Below are 24,986 nucleotides of genomic sequence, written 5' to 3' on the forward strand. Positions count from 1 at the left end.
AATCCACCTTCTATAGCAGGGGTCGGCAACCTTTCAGAAGTGCTGTGCTGAGTCTTCAGTTATTGACTCTAATTGAAGGTTTCGCGTGCCAGTCATACATTTTAACGTTTTTAGAAGGTATCTCTCTCTAAGTCTATAATATAGAACTAAACTATTGCTGTTTGGAAAGTAAATAAGGTTTTTAAAATGTTTAAGAAGCTTCATTTAAAATTAAATTAAAATCCGGAGCCCCCCAGACCGGTGGCCAGGACCCGGGCAGTGTGGGTGCCACTGAAAATCAGCTCATGTGCCATGCCATACCCCTGTTCTACAGGATGTTAGAAAATCGGAACTAACTTTGAAGATCTGGGGCCTTAGTGTAAATGAGAGTCAAGCCTCAGATGTCCCAGATAACAGGAGCCACTACATTAGCTGGCAGCCCCCAAAGGACAGAGGTGAGCATGGGGGAGGGGAGGCACATGGAGTCATGTGCCCTCCCCGCCCCCCAGTTGCTGCTTGGCTTGTACTGAGCATGCTCAGTAACATCTGCTGAAGCCGCTGCCCTCACTCTGGTGCCCCCACCCCCCAATTGGCAGGTACACGTCATCTGCCAAAGGAGGAGATTTAGGCTATTACAATTTTGTGAGTGAACTTCATGGAGTTATTCTTCCAATATTTACTGACGTTTGTGGGCTTTTTATCTATTTCACTAGCATCAACAATGTGTATTCCTTCCAATTAGTCAGCTTGGCCTCGTGAACACTTGAAGTCCATTATTTAAAGATAAACCCTCCCTCTCTCTTTAACACAAACACTCATTGAAATGTGCAAATCCCGCCCCCCTCCTGTGCATCTTAAAGGGGAGCCTAAAGGATGTTAAAGCTCTGCACAACTGATCAATAATCCACATTACTTTGGTACCTGTAAGTAGCTTGCCAAGGGTCAGATTCTGCTCTCAGATCCACTGTTGTAAATCTGGGGTAACCCCGTTAACCTGGATATTCAGTGGTGTAAATGTCAGAATTTGGACCAGCAGGTTCAGCCTCTGGAATTTAGCATAATCACTGGAATACTCGTGGGACTTGAGATTAAAATGCCAGCAGGCTCAACCGGCCTAAAGTCAAGCTTTCCCTCTGGATCTTACCCATGATTAGCACAAACACTTTTGTTTTACTGTTTTTTATAAAGTATCTGGGGGTTTCTATGAATGCTGGAAGTATGTCAGTTAATTTGCCAATTCCTCTCTGCCTTAAACACCATGGGCCTGATTCCAATCTCCTATTTGCTGGTGTAAATCTGGAGTAACTCCATTTAAAGCAGTGGAGCTACACTGCTCTACAACTGGTGTAAATGAGGGGGCAAGCAGGCCTATGTGTTTCTGTTTATATCAGTACCTGAGCACCCATGCTTGAGAGGGAGACCCTCTTCATATCTTATCCATTCCAGTAGCTAATTTCTTTAATACTCAGTAACTTGGATTTTATGGTATACAGATGTCTCTCCTTGCATGCTTTCTCCGTACTGCAAATCTCCACTGGTTCTTAGGATCATCTATTTGATTCAAATTAGGTTTTTCAAGTCTCCCATATATTGTCCTCATCTTTCAATTAGTCTTTCATTCTCTATGTACCATCTCATTTGGTGCAATCCAGAGATCAATGCCTTCTGCATCTTAAAGTAGAAAACAGATCACGGCTTAAAACCAGCTGTAGAATCATATGTTTTGTGTGGATCTTCCACATCAGCAAACTAACAAGTTCGGGGCTATACTCCAGTATCCTCTCTCCTCTCAGACAGTCAGTCCTGTTTGATAGTACTGACCCTCCAGGTGGCATGCTCCATTCTTCCTTACACTACACTTGTGCCGCCTTTGGAAAATAGCTTCTCCCACAAATTTGCCCACCCCGGAGATGCACCATTTTGGTGCTAGCAGAGATGACGATTTTTACAGCTTCATTTTTGTTGGTCTGCAAGTAGCCTGAGCTTTTTTGTAACCGTTTCTCTGACTCGCATGTTATGCATTCCATCAGACACAGATAAAACAGGCTTCTTGCAAATATTTTATCCAGGGCATTGGATCAGCTTTGTCCATAACGCTCTGAAAAATTGCCTCTTGAAGATTCAAACACTGTCCCATTAGCTTGAGAATAGCTCTCCACCAAACTCATTATCAAGTGGGTCCCCAGAATACCACGCTCTTCTCCCCTTAGCTTCTCTAACTGCTTAGTGCTCATCCTGAATTCTCTCGAGTGATGCCAAATACCAGAATTCTCCGAAACGTAACCAACTCTCCTTTTAAAAAAAAACAAAACCCTTTGACTTGCTCTCCCTCCTGCTCTCTTTCACCAGCATTGCCCTGTTTATCATCCTGTCCCTTCTCCAGTTCACTCAGCCTCCAGCATGTACAGCTGGTCCTCCCTTCTGCTCTCACTCCCTCCGGGCCTAAATCTTACGAGTGAGACTCATTCCTTGATCTTTCTGAGCATATTAACTTGTCTTTCTAAATCTGAAATCTGATCTCAATTCTGCAGCTAAATAAGGGGGATGCTCTTAGTTTTTTTCTGAGCCTTATCTAATAGGGTCTTCCCATGAATGAAGCAAAATGCAGGGCTATTTCAGAAAGATGCATTCCTTCCTTTCATTCTTGCCTCATATAGATCTTTAAAATAAAAAGAAGCCAGTTTATTTCCTTGCTCCTCCTCCCAAATCACAGTGGCAAAAAGGCACTTTTTCTTTTCTGAGTTCTTGCGATACCTTCTTGATGACTAAATTTAAGGAATAAAACTGCATGATTTCGCAACAAATGCACCTTGTTAGCAAAGCTTGCACTTGCAGGGAACTTCAGGAAATCAAACAGAACAAAATGTTCCTCTCTTTACTTTTGTGTTGATAACACCAGCAGTAAACTTTGCCATCCATGCAGTGTGTGTACAGTAAATGACAGCTGTGTTTTGCTGCCTCTATACCAAAGGAGTAAATATTTCTCATTCTTCTCTGCCTTGTTCTAGGGATGTATCCGAACTCCAAGGAACTGACGCAGGAAGTTGTGAACGATGTATTAAACAAAATCTCCCCAGGGCTGAGAGAGAAATGCAGGCCATAGGGTGACCAGACAGCAAATGTGAAAAATCAGGACAGGGAGTGGGGGGTAATAGGAGCCTATATAAGAAAAAGACCCAAAAATCAGGACTGTCCCTGCTGCAGTTTGCTGTGTGCTGTACAAAAAGAAGCACAATCTCTTGTTGTACCTGCCAAGATGCAACTAGGGGGAGAAACTCCGATCAGCCCTAGTTATCTCAAGGTGAAAAATAGTTGCAATACTTCTAGTGCTTTTTAAATAAAATATTTTCCCTCTGCAAAGGTGACTCCAAGCATCCAGCTATTTTCAGGGGAGAGTCTGTCTCACTCCAAACAATCTCAATGAATCCTTCTGTTGAACCAGTGAAATAGCCTTTAACATCCTAGCTAAACTTTAGAATAATTTGTTTCTAATCTCTCTCTTGAGTTTGTGTTTGTCCTACTTGGCAGATCTCCTCCGCCCCAATCCCCAAAGATATGTTTTCTGTTTTATATTCAGAGGCCAGATAAAATGGCTGCTTGTATTTGAACTGTTCCTTCCAATCAAGTAATAGCAAAACTCACCTAGACTTCACTGAGAACAGGCCTGCTGAATCCTTTGGTGTTGGTCAGAGTAGTGGCTTTGGAAGAAGGTGACTCCTTTACTCCAACAAAACTTCCCTGAAGCTAGAAGAGGAGACACCAACCCGTGGCCTTCTCTGGTTCTGGTGTCTATTCAGCACATCTCTGCTGCTATTAGCTCAATTCAGTGTGGCATGACAAGCAGCACATGTGTTGGCAGAGTGCAAGGAAAAGCCAGCGGTGTCTGTCAGGAACCAGAGCTACATACTGTGTTTGGGGGTTGATCAGGTGTCCATTTATCATTACTGTCTATTCCAGATCTGCTGGTCGTCTGGATAATATAGAAAGAAAAACTACACAGAAACACCAAACTGCCTTCCTAGACTCTTACAGTGGAGGCAAACAGCAAACTAAACTGATTGTACAATGCATGTGATCTTACCTGGCTGTTTTAATGGGAACCGTAATTTTGCTGTAATATGGAGTTGCAGTGAGAAATACAGCTTGCACATGGGATGAAAACATTCAGTAGGAGCAGTCTGTGGTCAGGGGGGAAATAACTAGAGTGCGGTGATTTAGCCGGCTGATCTGAACTATGCAAGTGTATGTGCAAGACCTGCTCTCATGACTCCGAAAACCCAGATATTCCAAGCACTTGTACAAAGCTACATGAGTTTCAGTATGTCCACGCCTTCAGATATCCATGCAAGGTGGGTAGATGGCATGATGACGCTGAACATGCCACTCTGAATTAACCAAATGATCTAGGTCTGCAAATCTTGATAAGTTGTCCCCTGAGCACCACAGACAATGGTAATGCTCTGCAGAAAAGAGAAATCAGAAGACTTTCAAGTGAACTAGAGAATCTAAAGAGCAAAAGGCTAATACAAGGGTCACATTCACACCAGTGACCTGCAATAGAGAAGAAAGAACTTCTCTGCCATTTTAACTGAGGAGGAGGGGAGAAGCCTTTGGCTCACCTCTTCTCTCTCTCTCTCTGTTGTCTCTTTTATCCAGCAGACACTCCTAACCGGGATTTTATCCCCAAGTGCTATGGAGGCCAATGCGGGGTGAGATTGTCAAAAGCACTGAGAATGGCCGAACTCTACTGCCGTTAAAGTCAATGGCACTTTCACAGTATTGGTGGCCCCTTTTTAATGATATCCACAGAAACACTAATCCTGCTACGATGTAATAAACTCTCCACATTGTTTTCCTTTAGTACAGAAGTTTAGTGGGCCAAACTCGCCCCTCTAGCTCTGCTGAAGTCTGCAGTGTTACAGCCGGGGTGAATTTGTTCTAGTGCATGTACATTTACTCCTCTTCACAAGGTTAGAGGCAGCTGAGCCAGCACATGCCTTTATATTTTGATATGATCATGTAAAGAAACAATCATTCTTTTTGTTAAGTTAGTGATTGAAAGGCAGATTTAATGAACTATAGAACCTCAGGTCAAGGATGCCACTCTGTTATATCAGACCAATATTGGGGGTGGCTCATATATTTGAACCTAAACAGTGTGAACCACAAGGGTCCCTTTTAGTTAAAACTGAGTTACAGATGTCAGGTGGCAAAACAAATTCATCACATAACAACCTGATCTAGTTTGCTACCGGTATGTCTGATGCCTGCTAATACGCTGTCCTTTATCGTGCACTGCTAGCATGACTTTAACAGAGGAGTATATTCATTTTTTTTTATTAAGTAATTAGTATCATTTCTAAGGGGACCAAGCCTTGAAGTCCTTAGTAGTGATTCCTTAAGAAGGTCATCTGAGACAAATTGGATTGATTTTTCCTTCCTGTTAGATGTGTTTGTACAGATAGGGGGATGGTGTGTTTTTTAACTGCTGTTTTTAGAGTATTCTATTTCCTGCCTCTTTCAAGAACTGGCTTGTCTTTTGCTGTCGATTACAGGCAGAACTCTGAAAATGTTGTGCTATTAGCTCTTTGATCGTCCCATTGCATTCAGTGGGCTTCCTGTGGTATCTCCCATTATTTACAGGACTAGATCTTGCATGTGGTCTTCATTGAAGAGAATCAGGTACTGGCTGCTTCCCAGGGCCAGCTAACTATTGGGGCGTGGAGAGGGGATGAAGGAGACGGAAGGAGGGAACAAACATGCCCATGGGCGTGAAGGGATGGCACACGAGTGTTGCCATTGGGCATAGTCAGGTCTATTTTTAATTCCTTTCTGGCATTTGGAGACCAAGTAGATGGAATTTAGTCCATGAAGATTTCACGCACATGCCAAGTGGAGAGAACAAGACTCTTACAAGCCTCTGAAATAAGGACAGAGGTTTTTCCTCCCAATAACCTTTGCTCATCCTGTTCTTTCAGGTCCGGATATGGGAAATTCCAGAGGGCGGCTTGAAGCGGAATATGACTGAAGCCATTCTAGAGCTCTTTGGCCACAGCCGACGGGTCGGCCTCGTTGAGTGGCACCCGACCACCAACAATATCTTGTTCAGTGCAGGATACGACTATAAGGTGAGCTATTCCGGAGGATTCCTACTAAATCCTCAGCAGTAGTTGGAGATGAGCATTTATTAAGGCCATGTGTGGCTTTAAAGGGTAAAATCACAGATGGACTCACTGTTTGTTTGGCAGTAGTTTCTCTGATAGTCACAGTTTATCCTCAGATCTTTCTTCCGATCTCTCTCTCTGCTTTAGAAGTGTCAGTACATGAAATGGAAATGCATTTGAGATCAGAGGTTCTTTTGCTGATGGTTTAGAGAATTTCTCTGCATATGCCTTTAACCTTAATGGGAATTCCTATTGTCTAAATAATATTCCATGCCATATCTGTGTCAGATTATAGCTTCCCCAATTCATGTTGTGTCCTACCTAATCTTAATGACTTGCTTGCTTCATAATGGTTATATAAAACAAAAGTACAAGACTGTAGCTAGCACTGAAAATTTTTCTCGAGTGGATTTTCAAAAGGATTCTTCTGCGTTGGCCAATCCTCACAGATCATTCCTGTTTCTGACACTAAGGTGCGGATCTACTCTGAAAAGCAACTGTAAAAATGGCCTCACGGGGTTCCACGTGTATTGTCTCCCTGACTCCATCGCAGTTTTGCTCACTTCATACATAAGATGTAATGAGGGGCGTCATTCGGACTGTAAAATGCTTACTCCTGGCGGTCATACGTCATAACAATGGAACCCAGGTTGAGTTCGCAGGGCTGGCCGTTATCTTATAAATAAAAAAAACACTATGATTCTTCTGAGTCAAGGTTGGCATGAAATTCAATGAGATAATGAACATGGAACCCCATGGTGCCATTTTCAGTCATTTCTGAAAGTAGGCTTGACCCAGAGAGATTCTTTATCTTCCTCCATGTAATACAAAAAATGGCATTAAGAAGTGGGTACAATTATCAGTCTGTCCTGTCGCTGGCAATAACTGCATGGAGTGCAAAAGAGAGGCTTGTTTCTCAAGGGCCGGGTTCCGAAAATTTTATTCACATTAAAGCAAAGGGACCACTTGTGAAATTAGATGACATATGAGTAGAGGGACTGGAATTTGGCTCCAAATTAGCAATGCCGAGCCAGAAGTTTGGAAAACGTGGCCTTGCATGCATTTGTGTTTCCAGGCAGCCTGTACCCTGGAGTTATGACTATGTCCCCCCTATCCCACCCTTGCAACTAGCAGCAGCATCAGTGCTAACTTAATTATGCCCCATTTCCCTCAGGTTCTGATCTGGAACCTGGACATTGGAGAGCCCGTGAAGATGATCGATTGTCATACAGATGTCATTCTCTGTATGTCCTTCAATACCGATGGCAGCCTGCTGTCTACCACCTGCAAAGACAAGAAGCTGCGAGTCATTGAGCCACGTTCGGGCAAAGTCCTTCAGGTGAAGAGCTGATTTCTCAAGAGTCAGTCCTAAGCACCAGTCACAAGAAGTAAATCCATTATTTTTAACAAATACAAATTTGACCCTAGGCTTTAAAGAGCGGCTTTATTTGGGATTTCTCATTTGAGTGCATTCCTCCCCTAATGTGCAACCGGGGCAGATTTAGGGGCAAGGGCAAGTTGCCCTTTAAGCCTAACGTTCAGTAAGGTAAACGCTCCTTGTACAATATTGAATGGTCACAAAATACGTCTGATATTCAGGACGCAACAATGTGTCACAAATGTCACCCTCTGAATCTAGCTCTCTGCATTCAGAAAATGTTGCTGTTTCTTATCATTATTACAATAGAAAGGATTCAGCACTGTCCTTGGCAGAGATACAGGGCTTCTAATCTTTCATTAATCAAAGGTTTCTGGGAAATAGTAGAGAGTTCTGGGAAGCAACAGAGCAGGTTTTGGAAGAAAAGCGTAATTGTCTTTGTCAATTATGGATTATTCTAAAAAGCTCAGGGAAGGCTAGGTTTTATTTTTGCAAAACAGCATTTTGCCATTCCATTCCAGATAGCATGAACCCCCATTTTCACTGGTGCAGTTTGAGCCATAGCTGGTTAATATGAAAGTTGCATTTTGCAGTAAAGGAGTAAGAGGAATGGTGGAGGTTGAAAGCTGGGTTAGCCCAGCTTGCTATGAAGTGGTTCTATGGAGCCTTTCCCCGTAGACAGTGCAGAGATTATACAAGGAGGAAAGGACCTACCTGTAGGATATAGGAGCAGAGACGCAAGGAACTCAGATCCTAACATGGGGGAGAATCCTGCCTTGAGTATCTCTCTCCTTGAAATTCTACAGCTGGCATTTTCACTGATCTATACTAAGCACCATGCATAGGAAGACATCTGAAATGTGTAGCTCTTCACTGCATGTAGCACAGACAATGTCTTCTTCCAGGAAGCCAGCTGTAAGAACCATCGTGTGAACCGAGTGGTCTTTCTAGGTAACGTGAAGCGACTTCTAACGACTGGAGTCTCAAGGTGGAATACGAGGCAGATTGCACTCTGGGACCAGGTCAGCAAATAGATCGCTGGAAGCCGTTCCTTCCCAAGAAGGGAGCATGATTGATGGGTTAAAATAGAGGCCTAGGAGATAGGCGATCTGGGTTCTGCTCTAGCGGTGTGAGTATGGTACGGGTAGACCTACCCAAGCGAGCTTTGATCTGGCTCACTTGGGTCCCAAAGCAGGGAAGCTGCACTAGTACATGCTTCTGTGCGGGCTGCGCAAGCCCCCCTGCAGCGTGTAGGAACAGCCCGCTGTGTTGCAGCTTCACGGCTCCAGGACCCACTCTAGCTAGATTAAAGCTAGCTCCGCTGTAATACCACCTGTGATTATAGCGTAGATGGACCCTATGTCTGAGGAGTCCAGAGACCGGAGGTTTAGCCCCTGCTCCGTTGCAAATATAGGGTGATTATAAGCAAGGCACCTACTCACACCATGCCACAGTTTATCCATCTACATGTTGAGAAAACCTGCCCAGCTTGCAACAGTTTTATGCAACTGCATTCACTCGCATTTGGGAGGTGCTCTGAGAAGCACGGCTGGGGCGTGCTATGGATCAGTCATGTGGGGCTGTCAAAGGGGCCAACAGGTGCATAGGCACCCAACTCCCACGGAGACCTAACTCAACTCTCATGGACTTTCCAGTGAAGTTGGGTGCCCAGCTCCTTCAGGTCTCTTTGAATAGCCCAGCCTCTGGTGTTGTGTTGTATTGTATTGTATTGTATTGTATTTTAATACAGGGAGAGCAGCAGATACATATACAGCAGATTCTTTATTCCTTCCTGTTTCCTAGCAGGTTCTACAAAGGTCTTTATGTAACTTTTAAAAACTCTGCTGGTTGCTATGGAGATCTGACTAGACATGACACGCTGGGGAATTTGAATTCTGAATTCACAAGATTAATTAAAGCGGATGCAAATTTACCAGATTCATCACAGCAAGAATTTGTACCCTCCCCTCTGCCTCCATGCAAGATATTCTGGACCACTGGGTTTCAGGCTGCAGACATGCCTAGCCCTGTTCACTTGGGTAGTAGAAGCTGCAGATAGTGGAAAGCTGATTCAGGCTGGGCTGGGGGGAGATGACTGATTAGCCCAGTCCTATCTGTCAGTTCGCCAGTGAACACCATAGACACCTACTTAGCTGTGACTGCTACAAGGGCAGGGTGAGGAAACAGAAGTATGTGGGTGGGGCGTCTGATCTGTTCAGGAGGAATCTTGTATAAACTCAAGGACAAAGGGAGAAACCAGATCCATTTGGGGCTGTGTGACATATAAAACCGAAAACAAGGGTGGCTCGGTTGCCCTCTAAATCCAAGAGGCCAGTACGCTCTCCCCAGGCAGGTGTGCAGCCTCACCACCATCGGAGCTTCCTATAGTCTTGTGGGGTGTGCGTTTAAAAGTCAAACAAAGGTGATGAGCAATTCTCTGGCGTCTATCCGGAAAGCATCGCAGCTCAATAGAGCATCATAGCCCAGGCGGCAGCATTGGGCACAGCAGCCATGGAGCAAAGCTCCAGAGAGGATGCAGCATTCTTCCCCCACTGCATCCGGCCCTTCTCCCTGTGGGCAGTGTGCTCCCTGGAGGATGTGGCTCTCTCTGGTCCTTGGGGGGCGGGGGCAGGAGAGAGAGCTCCTTGCACCCTCCTCTGTTTTCCTTCCCCACCCCCCTCACTCTGTGCTCTTGGCCCAGGCACAATCTGTCCCAAATTGCTCCTTAAAATATACACAAACCTGCAGCCACACAGAAATGGCTCCAGGGATGGGGGGGAGGGGTGTAACTGGACCCCATTACAACCCTTACCCTGAGAGCCCCAGAACCCGCTCAGCCCTACAGGGTGACCCACTGAGTGCCCTGCAGAGAGGTGACCTTAAGTGAACATCCTCCTTATTCTGTGTGTGTACATGACCTGATCTGCTAGCCCTCTCTCCCTCCCACCTCTGGCTCGTGGGACAAGGAAATCCCGTGGCACCCTTTGGGAGGGACAGTGGGTTTGCTTCAGCTTTTCTGGGACAAAATCCGTCCCTCGCCCTGCTGCACCTGTCGCTCATTCGTGGGTTTCGCTTTCATGTTCCATGCAACCTCTAACCCTTGTTGCTTCATAAAGCGATTTTCTCTTTGTTCAGGAAGACCTGGCCATGCCTCTCATAGAGGAGGAGATCGATGGGCTGTCAGGGCTCTTGTTTCCTTTCTACGATGCTGATACGCACATGCTGTATTTGGCTGGAAAGGTGCGTTGGCTTTACTGAGGGTAACGGGCAATATACTGCGTATTCTGCTGTTCTCAGGACTGATGTGGCTCTTGCAAACTTGAGAATCAATCATCTCCCAAATAACCCATTCGAGAATGCAAGCAAAGGGGCACCTCGCAGATGAGCAGAGCATGGGGTTATTTTGGGCTTTCCATAAATAACTCTTACAATTAAACAAATGCTGATATTGCTTTCACCAGTGCAAATTTGGAGCAACTCCACTAAAGACTTTGGATTTACACGAATGTAACAGGAACCAGTCTTTGGCCATTGACTTTCTTTTAAAGGTCCTTGATTATTTTGCACTTCACTAGTGTTGCTTGTGTTGTAAAGTCCAAATGCCACCACTACAGAAACCTCTATGGTGGGACACACTTCTCTAATGGCACCCCAAAAGCACCTGTGTACCCTGGAGGGTGTGGCTTGGTGCAAACATGCACACACTTCTCTGCAATCACACTAGCTTGTGCACAAAGCTCCACCTAAATGAAAGGACCTACAGATACTGTAGTGCATTTAGGAGGCCCTTAAAAAAGTAAACACATTTATTTCCTATGGGCTGCATGTAGGACTCCCTCTCAGTTCAGCTTATGGCCCTGAATAGAGAAGCACCAGGTATACTTTGCCATTGGTGTTCATAAAGGCCACAATCAAGAAAGAAGGTCGTAGTTGATAAGGGAAGCAAAGGGATACAAGAAGTAATCTATGGCCACTGGAGTTGAGGATAATAACAAGGAGTCTAAGTATATTAGGAACAAAAAGAATCCTAATAATGGTCCTGGTCCATAGCTAGGTGGAAATGGTATAATTATCAACAATGCAGGAGAGGCAGAAATGTTTAATAAATATTTCTGTTCTGTATTGGGGGGGAGGGGCGGGAAATGATGTAGTCATATCACAGAATGATGACACTTTCCATTCCACTAGTGCAGGGGTGCCCAGCCTGTGGCTCTTCATAGGTTAATATACGTCTCCTTGCATAGGCGCTGACTCCGTGGCTAGAGCTATAGATGACAACTTTCCAGTGTGCCGGGGAGTGCTCAGCCCCCTGCTCTGCCCCAGGCCCTGCCCCCACTTCACCCAAGCCTGTTATGCCCTTGCTCTTCCCCCTCCCCACCAGAGCCTCCTACGCACCGCGTAACAGCTGATCGTGGTGGGCGGGAGGCCCTGATTGGCGGGGCTGCCAGCGAGCAGGAGCTGCTGCAGGTTGGATTTGGGGGAGCTGATGGGGAGCTGCTGATGTATTACTGTGTCTCTTTGGCAATGTACATGGGTAAATTCTGGCTCCTTCTCAGGCTCAGGTTGGCCACCCCTACTCTAGTGTCTCAGGAGGATGTTAAACAGCAACTACTGAGGTTAGGCACTTTTTAAATCAGCAGGTCCAGATAACTTGCATCCAAGAGTTTTTTTAAAGCTGGCTGAGGAGCTCACTAGACTGTTAATGTGGATTTTTTTTTTCCAATAAGTCTTGGGAAACTGAGGAAATTTCAAAAGAATGGAAGAAAGTTAATGTTCTGCCAATATTTTAAAAGGGTAGATGGGATGACCTAGGTAGTTACAGGCCTGTCAGTCTGACATTGATCCTGGGCAAGATAATGGAGCAGCTGATATGGGACTTGAATAATAAAAAAATTGAAGTAGGGCTATACCATTAATGCCAATCAACATGAGTTATGGAAAACAGACCCTGTAAAACTAACTTAATATCTTTTTTTTTTATTAGATTACAATTTTGGTTGATAATGGCAGTAGTATTAGTGTAATATTTTAGGCTTCTCTGGGGCTTTTCACTTGGTACAGCACAACACTTGGATTAAAAAAATAGAATGTTACAAAATGAACATGGCACACATTAAATGGATTCAAAACTGGCTACTTGAAAGGTCTCAAAATGTAACTGCAAAGAGGGAATCATCATCGAGTGGGTGCATTTCTAGTAGGGTCCCACATGGATGAGTTCTTGGCCTGATGCTACTTATTTTTATCAAATGACCTGAAGAAAACATAAAATCATCACTAAAAAAGTTTGCATGTGACACAAAATTTAGATTGTGATAATTTATGAAGAGGACAGGTTACTGATACAGAGAGATCTGGATTGCTTGGTAAGCCAGGCACAAGCAAACAATATGCTTAATATTGCTAAATGTAAATGCATGCATCTAAGAACAAAATATGTAGGCCATATGTCTAGGATGGGGACTCTATCCTGGAAAGCAGGGACTCTAAAAAGGATTTAGAGGTTGTGGTGGATAATCAGCTGAACATGAGCTCCCAGTACAATGATGTAGCCAAAAGGGTTAATGTGATCCTTGGATGCATAAACAGGGACATCTCGAGTAGGAGTAGAGAGGGTTTTTTCTCTCTGTATTTGGCACTGGTGTAACTGCTGCTGGAATGTTGAGTCCAGTTCTGGTGCCCACAATTCAAGAAGGATGCTGTTAAATTGGAGAGGGTTCAGAGAAGAGGCATGAGCTTAATTAAAGGATTAGAAAACATGTCATATATTCAAGGAGCTCAATCTATTTGCATTAACAAAGAGAAGACTGAAGTGTGACTTCATCAGTCTATAAATAAATAGTAAATAAATACCTACAAGGTGAACTTAAGAACAGCCACACTGGGTCAGACCAAAGGTCCATCTAGCCCAGTGTCCTGTCTTCTGACAGTGGCCGATGCCAGATGCCCCAGAGGGAATGAACAGAACAAGTAATCATCAAGTGATCCATCCCCTGTCACCCATTCCCAGCTTCTGGCAAACAGAGGCTAGGGACACAATCCCTGTCCATCTTGGCTAATAGCCATTGATGGACCCATCCTCCATGAATTTATCTACTTCTTTTTGAACCCTGTTATAGTCTTGGCCTTCACAACATCCTCTGGCAAGGAGTTCCACAGGTTGACTTTGCATTGTGTGCTGCCTGTTAATTTCATTTGATGGCCCCTAGTTCTTGTGTTATGAGAAGGAGTAAATAACACTTCCTTATTTACTTTCTCCACATCAGTATTGATTTTATAGAGCTCTATCATATCTCCCCTTAGTCGTCTATTTTCTAAGCTGAAAAGTCCCGGTCTTATTAATCGCTCCTCATATGGAATCCGTTCCATACTCCTAATCATTTTTGTTGCCCTTTTCTGAACCTTTTCCAGTTCCAGTATATCTTTTTTGAGAGGGGGCGACCACATTTGTACGCAATATCCAAGATGTGGGCGTACCATAGAGGCAATATGATATTTTCTGTTTTATTATCTATCCCTTTCTTAATGATTCCCAACATTCTGTTCGCTTTTTTTGACTGCTGCTGCACATTGAGTGGATGTTTTCAGAGAACTATCCACAGTAACTCAAAGATCTTTCTTGAGTGGTAACAGCTAATTTAGACCCCATCATTTTATATGTATCGTTGGGATTATGTTTTCCAATGTGCATTACTTTGCATTTATCAACATTGAATTTCATCTGCTATTTTGTTGCTTGATCAGCCAGTTCTGAGAGATCCTTTTGTAGCTCTTCGCAGTCTGCCTGGGACTTAACTATCTTGAGTTGTTTTGTATCATCTGCAAATTTTGCCACCTCACTGTTTACTCCTTTTTCCAGATCATTTATGAATATGTTAAGTAGGACTGGGCCCAGTACAACTATTTACCTCTCTCCATTCTGAAAACTGACATTTTTTTCTACCCTTTGTTTCCTGTCTTTTAACCAGTTACCGATCTATGAGAGGACCTTCCCTCCTATCCTATGACTGTTTACTTTGCTTAAGAGCCTTTGGTGAGGGACCAGATATTTGATAACGGGCTCTTCAGTCTAGCAGAGAAAAGTATAACATGAACCAAGGGCTGGAAGCTGAAACTAGATAAATTCAGATTGGAAGTAAGACATACATTTTTAACAATGAGGGTAATTAACTGTTAGACCAATGCACCAAGGGTCGTGGTGGATTCTCCGTCACTGACAATTTTTAAATCAATGTTGGATTTTTTTAAGATATGCTGTAGTTCAAAGGAAGTATTTTGGGAGAATTCTATAGTCTGTTATACAGGAGCTCAGACTAGATGATCACAGTGATTCCTTCTGGCCTTGGAATCTATGAATCTATTAGCATAAATTTAGTGCAACGGAGCCCTGCCCATTCAGTGCAGCTCCACTGACTTTAGCTTCGTTCTAAAATTAGTTTTTCTGTACTGGAATATTTCCTTTAGCATTCTCAGGCAACACAACGTCCTGGTACATTTTTTAGTACTTTATCCTCCTCCCATTGTGAGAGAACTAAATTAGATATGCAGCTCGTATATGATATGGAATTCCTTGCCAGAGGATGTTGTGAAGGCCAAGACTGTAACAGGGTTCAAAAAAGAACTAGATGAGTTCCTGGAGGACAGGTTCATCAATGGCTATTAGCCAGGATGGGCAGGGATGGTGTCGCTAGCCTCTGTTTGCCAGAAGCTGGGAATGGATGACGGGGGAAGGATCACTTGGTGATCACTTGATTTTCTGTTCATTCCCTCTGAAAGAGCTGGTACTGGCCGCTGTCGAAAGACAGGGCATTGGGCTAGGTGGATCTTTGCTCGGACCCAGTCTTGCCATTCTTACGTTGTATGTTCTTTAACCCAAGGATAGAAAAGCTAATTCCATAAAGTGTGAGGGAGAGATGGGAGTGATGGGGATAAAATTGCTAGTCGTCTTGTGAGTCTTCTTCCCCAAACGCCATTAAAGAGACCACATCTGTTCCTTCTACTGCTGCTACTCCAAGAACCCAGACGCAGTATATGCAATGCTGTACATTTGGTTTTAGACTGTGTTCTACAATGGCTAACTAGCATTGTCGTGTCTGTATATTTAACCTAGAACTTGGCAGAGATGCACATGATGTTCTTTTTAAACAGCTTTTTATTTACCTACAGCTTTTACCCTGAGTGTTAAACTGATCTGCCTTTATCCCCCCTGCCTTAGGGTGACGGGAACATCCGATACTATGAAATCAGCACAGAAAAGCCCTATCTGAATTATCTCATGGAGTTTCGCTCTCCTGCCCCACAGAAAGGACTGGGTAAGAGCTTTGGCATGTTAGTTGACTGCCTCTTTGAACATTAATATTAAAAAACCACAGCAGACTGAAATAGTATAATTACATTTTGCTGATAAATGTATTTTGCTTAATAACCTCCCATGCTCTCTGCACTGTGCTGACTCTCGCTGTTCAAATATGTTCTGTGTCATTAGGTAGCTGATGACTTGCTAGAAAATTAATTCAGAATTCCAATGTTCTTTATGTGGCATTTAATATTTTTATGTATTTCTTCCTGGGTAATGGTGCAGTGTGACTGATGTATCTTACTGAGGGCCCAGTTCCAAGAAAATGCATGTGCAGTCTCACCTGACATGCAGTGACCGGCTGCCTAAACTTAAACAAGTGACCTGAGCCAGTGATACATGGGACGTTCCCTGAGTAAAATGCTCTTCCCTTCCCAAATCCATCTGACCCATTCCCTGCCCCTCTTTGCCAACACAGGGCTCTGATCTGCACATCTGCACCACTCTCCTCTCCTTCCCAGCACCTCCAGGAGGCCCCTGCATGTGGCTTCCCTACCTGGAAGCAGTTCTCCAGCAGCGGCAGGGGTGACTGGTGGATTCTGGCTGTGGGGTGGCTGGCTGGGTGAGGACAGGATCAGCTCTGGTTGGTGGCATGGGGGGCAGGTCCCATTTGGGCTCTTGAAGTGGGCACGTTTCCCTCATGGCTGGCCCCCGGGGTTGTGGGTAGAGTTGCTTGTGGCATGGGGCTCCCCCAATGGGTGTAGAGGGTCAGAGGGAGAAGAAATGGGCTATTCAAATTCCAGTCTGCAGGTGGATAGGAAGGCCCAGGTGGGGAGGGTTGGAGGGAAGGAAGCATTTCCCTCCTCGCATAGCCCCACAGGCAGGACACAGACCTAGCACGCCCTGGAGAATTAGGCAGAAGGCCCAGCTACCCAGTTCTATGGTGTCCCACAGCCCCAAGAGGGCAGGGACAGGCGTGAGCAGCTCAGCTGCTGATTTGGAATCCGCTCTTTGGTACTGGTGCAGGCCTGCAATCTCAGGGAAAGTCGATGGCGCAGAGGGACGTGATATTAAAGGAGATTGCTCTCTGCTTCGCAGCTCAGTTCAGTGCTGGGTCAATACCCTGCACTCTGGACACGATCACGAAACAAATCTCTGTGCCCCTACTTAACTTCAGCCCTTGCCCCAGTGCTGCCTGCAGGCTCCAATAGGCAGCGCTTCCGTGGTGGTTTCTGTACTTGTCTGACAAAGCTTTCCTTCCCCGGGGTAACACTTTCTACATGCTAGTGGTCTCTCCCTCCACTTGCTGGCTGCAGCTGCAGCTTCTGCAAGGTATATACATACCCTAGGCCTGATTGGGAAAGATGCAGCATGCCCTCAACTTGCCCTGATGTCACCACCTCACAGAATTGGGTCCTGTATTTCTTCCTCTGTCTTATACACATATCACGCCCCCCACGAGTCATCTGCAGTGATAGGACCGAGAGCACCAAAGCATGAGCCGCTGCTACTCGAGCTGACAAAGTAACTCCATGCAGCCGGTAGCAGTGGTAGGCTGGTATCCATTAGGGAGTTACAAGGCACCTTCTCACTTAGGTTTGTGTTTTAAGCAAAAGAGAGAATCCCATGCGGAACACACTGACTGCTTTTCTTGACTTGTAAAGTGCTGACGATTTACGGTAGCTATGCTGTCAGAACTTTCCCCATCAACATGATGTCTAATTGGATCTACATATGCTTGACATGCATACTGCTACCATATCCTAAGCCAGCTAACACGAGGCTAGTAAGATTGGTTCCTTCATCACGGACCAATTTGTAGAGCAAGAGCTTTTGAATATTTCAGTGCTTTGTCGGCACGAAAGGAAAGAAAGACCCTTGCTCACCTGTGAACTCTCTAATAGGTGTGATGCCAAAGCACGGGCTGGATGTGTCTGCATGTGAGGTGTTCAGATTCTATAAACTGGTTACCTTAAAGGGTCTGATTGAGCCAATCTCTATGATCGTGCCAAGGAGGGTGAGTACATGTCAGCACTGTTCCCACTCCCGTACGGAACTCAAATGCTCTGATGCGTTATCTCTGCCGAACCCGTTCAAAGCACAGAGTTGGAAACACTTGGTGTGCCAGGGAAATTCTATTTCTGTTACTCGGGTATGTCAAAGACTGCTGTATTCTCTGTTAAAATGATGCACAGGGAAGGAGCTGGGATACTCAGTCACTAAACTTTTACCTTTTGAGACCACACTAGGAATCCTGCTCTGACTTGCACAGAGCAGAATCATTTGGATGAAATACAGTAAATGTCAAAAGGACCTTGGCAAACTGTATCTAGTGAATTAAGCCCCTGACGGTTTATATCACTGTCCACAACAACCACACATCTTACATACTGTACTCTGACCATGCTGGACATTTTCCTGACTTGCATATCAAACACCGTGGGTTTGTTTTTTTCTGGCTGTGGACAGGGGCGGCTCTAGCTTTTTTGCCGCCCCAAGCACGGGAGGTCCGCCAGTCCCACAGCTTCGGCATACCCGCTGCCAAATTGCTGCCGAATCTGTGGGACCAGCGGACCTCCCGCAGGCATGCCGCTGAAGGCTGCCTGACTGCCACCCTCGCAGGGACTGGCAGGGTGCCCTCTGCGGCTTGCCACCTCAGGCACACGCTTGGAGCGCTGGTGCCTGGAGCCGCTGCTGGCTGTGGATAACATCTGTTGTCTTTGATGGGTAGATCTCTCTCTGATCTCTCATTTATATCAGTTACACATTTTAGATCCAAACTCACATCTTGGCTAAAAACTGCTTTTCTAATGTACAGCAATGCTAAGTCTGAACTCTGTGCTTATGGAAAGTTCTTTAAAGAGCTAACGCCAGCATTTTTTCTAACTTCTGCTGCCATTATTTTGTGTGAAATTAACTGGGTTTTCTGAAGTGTGTGACAAAGGTCTGTCCCACATCTAGGTTTAGAGACCCATCCCAAGTACAGATCACATCTCCATGTGTTGGGAGCAGTATTCAGTGCTGGCTTTGCCTGCTTTGTCCAGCTGTATGAAATCTGAAACAAAGCAAGGAGCCATGTTCAGGTTTAGGATTGAGTCAGTAACTTTCCAAACAGAGGTGACTCAATAGAGCTGCATCCTTGTTGCTCTGAATTTGCTAATCTCCAGCAAGCAGAAATGTGGAGAAGAGGGGAAAGGGAAATTACCCTTGTGGACAACTTTCCTTGGTGTTTTTCTCTGGGCTGTTCTTCTGTATGCCGTATGTGGCCAGAGTGGGTGCTCCTTGACTTAACTGGCTCATGCTTTGAAATGGGAACTACAATATGTAACCATATGCTTTGTGCACTTAGCGTTCCCTGAACGGTTTGTGCAGCAGCAGGGAGCACCCTCTCCAACAGGCCAGAGACGATGCCCTTCCAAAGCCTCCCAGTTCAGCTGGATAATACACCTCTACCCCAATATAATGTGACCCGATATAACACGAATTCAAATAACGTGGTAAAGCAGCGCTCCGGCGGGGCTGCGCACTCTGGCGGATCAAAGCAAGTTCGATATAACGCGGTTTCACCTATAACACGGTAAGATTTTTTGGCTCCCGAGGACAGCGTTATATCAGGGTAGAAGTGTATTTATTAGTCTGTCTACAGCTCAAATGATTAGTACTGCTGGAGTATAATTTTCTTTCAGAACATGAATTTAATAGGCAGGGGTTCAGACTCTTTATTCCCCATTTACAGTTAATGGTGAAAAGGCAGTTAAGTATTTTTCCTGGGATGCTATTGAATGGCTACATTACTGTTGGCCGGGGTTGTAAGAAAACTGCTGCTTATGGCACTTTGCAGCGCATAGTTACAATTGGGAACAAATATTTTGAAGACAGTCGCTCTTTATTCTTCCTCACCTCCAGTCAGAAACATACCAAGAGGATATTTACCCGATGACTCCAGGTATAGAACCAGCCCTGACACCAGACGAATGGCTGAGTGGAATGAACAGAGGTAAAAGAATGAACCCTGCATGAGCATCTACTGCACTTCTATTGGAAATATAAACAGAATTGATCTCTGAGCCTCACTGTGAAATGTGTCTAAATCCATACTCATCCTTGGGCACTTTCCATACTTTACATTGGCCACCGGCTGATGGGATGGTGGGTGCCTAGGTACTTAGTGTACATAACCCCACAGGAACCATTTTAGAGCTAGTAAGCTGTGTGTGTGGCGGGGGGGAGGGGGATAAGGAAGCCGTTGAATGCTTTTGAGCTCCATCTATAAGTAAGTGTATTTGTGTTAAAGTAGCACCTAGTTGCTCCAACTGAAAATATAGGCCTTGTGTGAGCATGGGAAAAGTGTGTGAGCGAGAGAGAGATTCAAGCTAGTTAATACCACTTAAGCTGTGTCTGCCCCAGGTGCTGGTCTCTTTAGCACTGCTTTACCAAGTGGTCTTTCAAATCTCTTTAGCAAAGAGTCCTGTGGCACCTTATAGACTAACAGACATATTGGAGCATGAGCTTTTGTGGTTGAATACCCACTTTGTCAGACACATGTGGGTATTCACCCACGAAAGCTCATGCTCCAATACGTCTGTTAGTCTATAAGGTGCCACGGGACTCTCTGCTGCTTTTACAGATCTAGACTAACACGGCTACCCCTCTGATACTTGAAAACTTTTTCGCTAACCCGATTAAAAAAAACAACCAGCCAACCATAGCTTTTTTTCTAGTCTGGACAAGGCTATAGTGAGACAGTTCATGTTCCAAAAAGTTGAGTCTACTTAGACAAGACAAAGGATGGGAAGGTAAAGAGGTACGGGGCCGGGGGCAGGGACTTGCCAAGGTTGCACAGCTGGTCAGTAGAAGAGATGGATTAGAACCAGGTCTCCCGACTGTCGTCCAGAGCCTGTCCAGTCCAGTCACCATGAAAACACATTGTTGTAGCAACTGACAGGTAGTGAATGTTAAGGTAGGACAATAGGGGAGGGATATATACACATGCAGTGTAACAGAGCAAGTGCTAACACCCTCCTTTATTTTACCATCACACGTAGATCCTGTACTGATGTCTCTGAAGGAGGGCTATAAGAAGGCATCCAAAGTTGTCTTTAAGGCACCAATAAGAGAGAAAAAAAGTGTTGTTGTCAATGGAATAGATTTGTTAGAAAACGTGCCCCCCAGGACAGAGAATGAGGTAAGCAATGCGTGTTGATTTGACTTTGAATGGTCAACCTCTTAGATCTCAGCCACGTGCTTCAAGCTTATGCCATGCAAAACCTTTCTTGGACATAGTAAGAAAACAGCTGGTAAGGTCTGCTGAATTTTTTGATCCTACTGAATACCACAGAGGCCAGATTTTATGCCGCAGATGTCATTCTGTATTGCAGTAACACCCAGGTGACCACTCGAGGACCAGGACGAGCACTGAACAAGAAGACGGTCCTGCTCCAGAGAGTTTACAATCGACATATTCCCATTAATTTCAATAGAAAATAGCAGAGACTGCATTTACCCCCATTGTCATAATTGTTGCCACTCCTAGCCTCCCTTGACCACAGAGTGCATTGAACTGTTCCGGTGTCCCTTCTGCACGCTTGGCTTCCATGTGCCATCCTAGTTTCTGGCATTAGTGGCTTTCACTGTATTTTCCATGTAGATGGTGTAACTTATAAGCAGTTTTGTAACAAGTTTGTAATAATCTAGGAACTGTAGGGTTGTTATTAAGATGCACATCATAGCCACCTGGAACTTCACACCGACAATGGGGACTGAACTCTGACCCTCCTTCTCTGAAATCAGACTCCTGGCAACTTAACTAAATAAAAATCTCCACCTGTTATCAGTATAGGGCACATGACCATAGATGAGGTCATGACTGTCTCTGACAGAGAGCAACTGCACACATCCAAGATTGGAGCATATAAACACACTAATTTGTGCATCTCTACTTTTTGTTCCCAAGCCGTGAAAATCCACGTGTGTGTTTCCCTGGATCAGACTTCAACCCACAGGACTTTGCTGAGGTTTAAGCGGAGAGCATACAAAATGAACTGGATTAATTTCCTAACAGTTTTTAATAAACGATTGCTCTCTGTGCTACACTTAAAGACTGCGGGGAAACGTTTACACTGAATCCAATCTTGAATTTCATCTCACAAACTGAGCTCATGAGCCATACGATGTGAATTAACTGAGTAACCATGAAAATGGACAGGGAGTATTGCCGGTAAACTGACCTTTCAAAAGGAACAGTGTAATGACATGGATCGAAGGCAGGTTCTCTGACAGTTGGCAGGAAAGGCATGAAGCCATTGAGGAAAGCAGATATTATAAATGTTAACACAATGTTATACAACTATTTTTTTTTTCTTTCTCTTAAGCTCCTCAGAATGTTCTTTCGACAACAAGACGAGATCCGACGGTTGAAAGATGAGCTTTCGCAGAAAGACATAAGAATTCGACAACTACAGCTGGAGTTGAAAAACTTACGTAACAGCCCGAAGAATAATTAAATTAACCTCAAGGGACATTTTATAAATAAACTTTCTTTGTTTATATTTGCTCTTTTATTTTACTGTATCCACTTACACAGAATATGAGCCAGAAGTCAAATGACCTGCCATGCTAACTGGAAATATGTCCTTGTAGTCTTATCTAGCGCTAAAAAGAAAGACCTGTACACTATAGCTGAAAATAACTGCATGAAAGGAAGCTGGGTATGTATTTATGTCTCAGCATTTTTCATGGAGTAAGTAGAAGAGCAATTTATTCTCTCTATATCTAAAGACTACGGAACTAACCAACAGGGCACATCTTAAATTTAACCAGAAATGGAGAGAGAATGAAAAGAGAATACACGGTGCCCTTAAGAAAGCAATATGGTTTATTGCTATTAACTTTTTCCTATGCAAAGCCTGACAAAGAATGCACACAGCCTACAAAACTGGAATTTTAATTCACTTAACTATAACCTAAAATATAGGGCTTAATTCACAAATGTTCTCTCCAAATCCTCTTGCCTTGGCCTTTATTTAAAGGAGGTTCAGGAAGACCTGCCCTTTGCCCTCGCACTTGTTGCAAAAGTTTCCTTTTCTGGGGAAAGGTGGCAAAATTTGAAGTCAGTGTCTTACAAATTGGCCTGATGGTCAGACGTTCAAGTCCCTTGGTCAATTGCTGCACTCGTTAATTTGTCACTTTCTTCAGTTTATCTGTATATACACCAGTATCAGAGGAGTAGCCGTGTTAGTCTGGATCTGTAAAAGCAGCAAACAATCCTGTGGCACCTTATAGACTAACAGATGTTTTGGAGCATGAGCTTTCGTGGGTGAATACCCACTTCCTCAGATGCATGTGTATTCATCCACTAAAGCTCATGCTCCAAAACGTCTGTTAGTCTATAAGATGCCACAGGATTCTTTGCTGCTTTTGTGTATAAACCCTCTCCTTAGCGGGATGGGAGCTGGTTGTATATACGGTTTGTTTTTTTTAAAACGATCCAACATTTCCTAAATGTAGTGGGTCTATCTTCCCTGATCTGCTAATAGGGACCTTAGAGTGCTACTTCCTCCTGAAAACATAGTATGCAAATAGCAAGCAGCAAAGGAATCTGCCATTGCTCTCTTCCCACAACTGTCTTAGAACACCCTCTTGTTCAATAGTAAATGTTGCCAAGTTACTGGTAACCTCTCCTGTGGAACCCTGATTCAAAGACATTTGATGTCTAGGAACTCTGGGTATGTCATCTGTGTGTCTGTTCTTCTGCATATCTGTTCCCACTGATAGAACTGCAGAGGGTTTAAGCTGCACAATAAATTATATATACACAATATAGGTACACAATGACATTTTTGTGAATTAGGCCTATAATACAGGGAAAGACACCAAAATACTGCTAGTTTATCTCTATATATATATTTTCACTTAAATCGAGGACTATTCCTAGCAGTATCAGTGCAACAAGTTTTTTCCCCTGTTACTTTACACTGTGCTCTGCACCTAATGCTTTCCCTCCCCTTACATTAAAAGTGCTGTCATTCGCTATTATTTATGTTACCACAAAAGTGATGAAATAAAATGTTTCCAAGATACCAAACCTTGGGAGTGGCAAAGTCTCCTTTGAGTCTTCATTTGTAGCAACAAGATGTCTGGCGCGAGCAACTAGTTCTTTCAAAATTTAGAATGAGTCAGGTGTAGAGGAGCAAAACCCAGCTATGCTATTGAATATCATGCTGCAGGAGACAGGCATGCTTTCAGGAAATACCCCTGGGCATGCAGCTGCAGGGAGCTGAGGGTTTGCTAACTCATGCAGCCGAACCAGAGAAGTTTAGTAAGAACTTAAGGCTTTCTCCCCAGAACTGTACAGCCTCTGGAACTCTACTGAAAAGATGAAGCTGGAGGATTTTCAACAGCACACAAGGCAGTTAAGCACCTAATTCCCCCTGTTGTACACCGCAAAGAAGGGATTCAATGACTATCAGAATTATATTTAAATCCAATGAACCTGCCCTCTGGAGAGCCACTGAGGAGACAGTTAATATCTTACACCTGTTGCTAACTTTATACAAGTGATGTGTCTAAGTAGCTGATTATCCCTGTTAACTGGATGAGCAGATGATAAAGTGCCTGCAAAACTGTGTCCAGCTAATAGACCAGCTTGAGGCTACTTGCCAAATTAGGGCCTTATAAGGCATTGGGAGAGAACCTGAGTCTTTCCTGAGTAAACTGACTTACCATTTGGCAGCTGGGTCTACCAACTGATTGCATACTCCACAGCCCTTCCTTCCTTCATGAAATGGCTGCCTAATGCTACATAGCTTCCAAAGCCCCTCTGAGTCCACCGGCACCCTTCTTGTTTTTTTAATTAACTCCATTGGTGCATCCTCTCCTTAACCACATGCTTATTTAAGCATTCAGAATAAATGACTCCAAGGAGCCAATAGCATTCCAAGGTGCTCCAGATTATGCAACCCCCAAGAGGGACTCAAACCACAAAGACTGAGGCAAGTGTCCAGGACAGCTGAATGTGTAATGAGTCTGGGGGGTGGGTCTGGCCTAAGCTGCTATTTGCTAGTTTACCTAGGGCCAGAGCCAACCCATGTTCGTCAGGCCAGTGGTGCTGAGGTTACTGCTAGCAGAGATGGAAGCAAACACACTGGCTGCAGAACTTGTCCACTCTCGA

At 44.3% G+C, this 24,986-nt stretch overlaps 1 protein-coding gene across 2 annotated transcripts in view; it reads left to right on the forward strand.

Annotated features, from left to right (window-relative positions):
• CORO2B (coronin 2B) overlaps nt 1-23,383 on the forward strand; it is a 126,467-nt gene extending 103,084 nt beyond the window's left edge. The window contains exons 4-12 of one of the 2 annotated variants that reach the window (XM_050967586.1): nt 5,958-6,107; nt 7,318-7,482; nt 8,427-8,543; nt 10,657-10,761; nt 15,737-15,833; nt 17,722-17,834; nt 19,724-19,814; nt 20,863-21,002; nt 22,189-23,383. In XM_050967586.1, coding sequence (XP_050823543.1) covers nt 5,958-6,107; nt 7,318-7,482; nt 8,427-8,543; nt 10,657-10,761; nt 15,737-15,833; nt 17,722-17,834; nt 19,724-19,814; nt 20,863-21,002; nt 22,189-22,320 — 1,110 coding nt within the window. In that variant the 3' untranslated portion in view covers nt 22,321-23,383. The remainder of the gene's footprint in view (nt 1-5,957; nt 6,108-7,317; nt 7,483-8,426; nt 8,544-10,656; nt 10,762-15,736; nt 15,834-17,721; nt 17,835-19,723; nt 19,815-20,862; nt 21,003-22,188) is intronic. The other variant, XM_050967585.1, reaches the window with a different exon arrangement.
• Nucleotides 23,384-24,986: the final 1,603 nt, after the last annotated feature.

The sequence above is a fragment of the Gopherus flavomarginatus genome, chromosome 9, assembly GCF_025201925.1.
Source record: "Gopherus flavomarginatus isolate rGopFla2 chromosome 9, rGopFla2.mat.asm, whole genome shotgun sequence".
NCBI lineage: Eukaryota > Metazoa > Chordata > Testudines > Testudinidae > Gopherus > Gopherus flavomarginatus.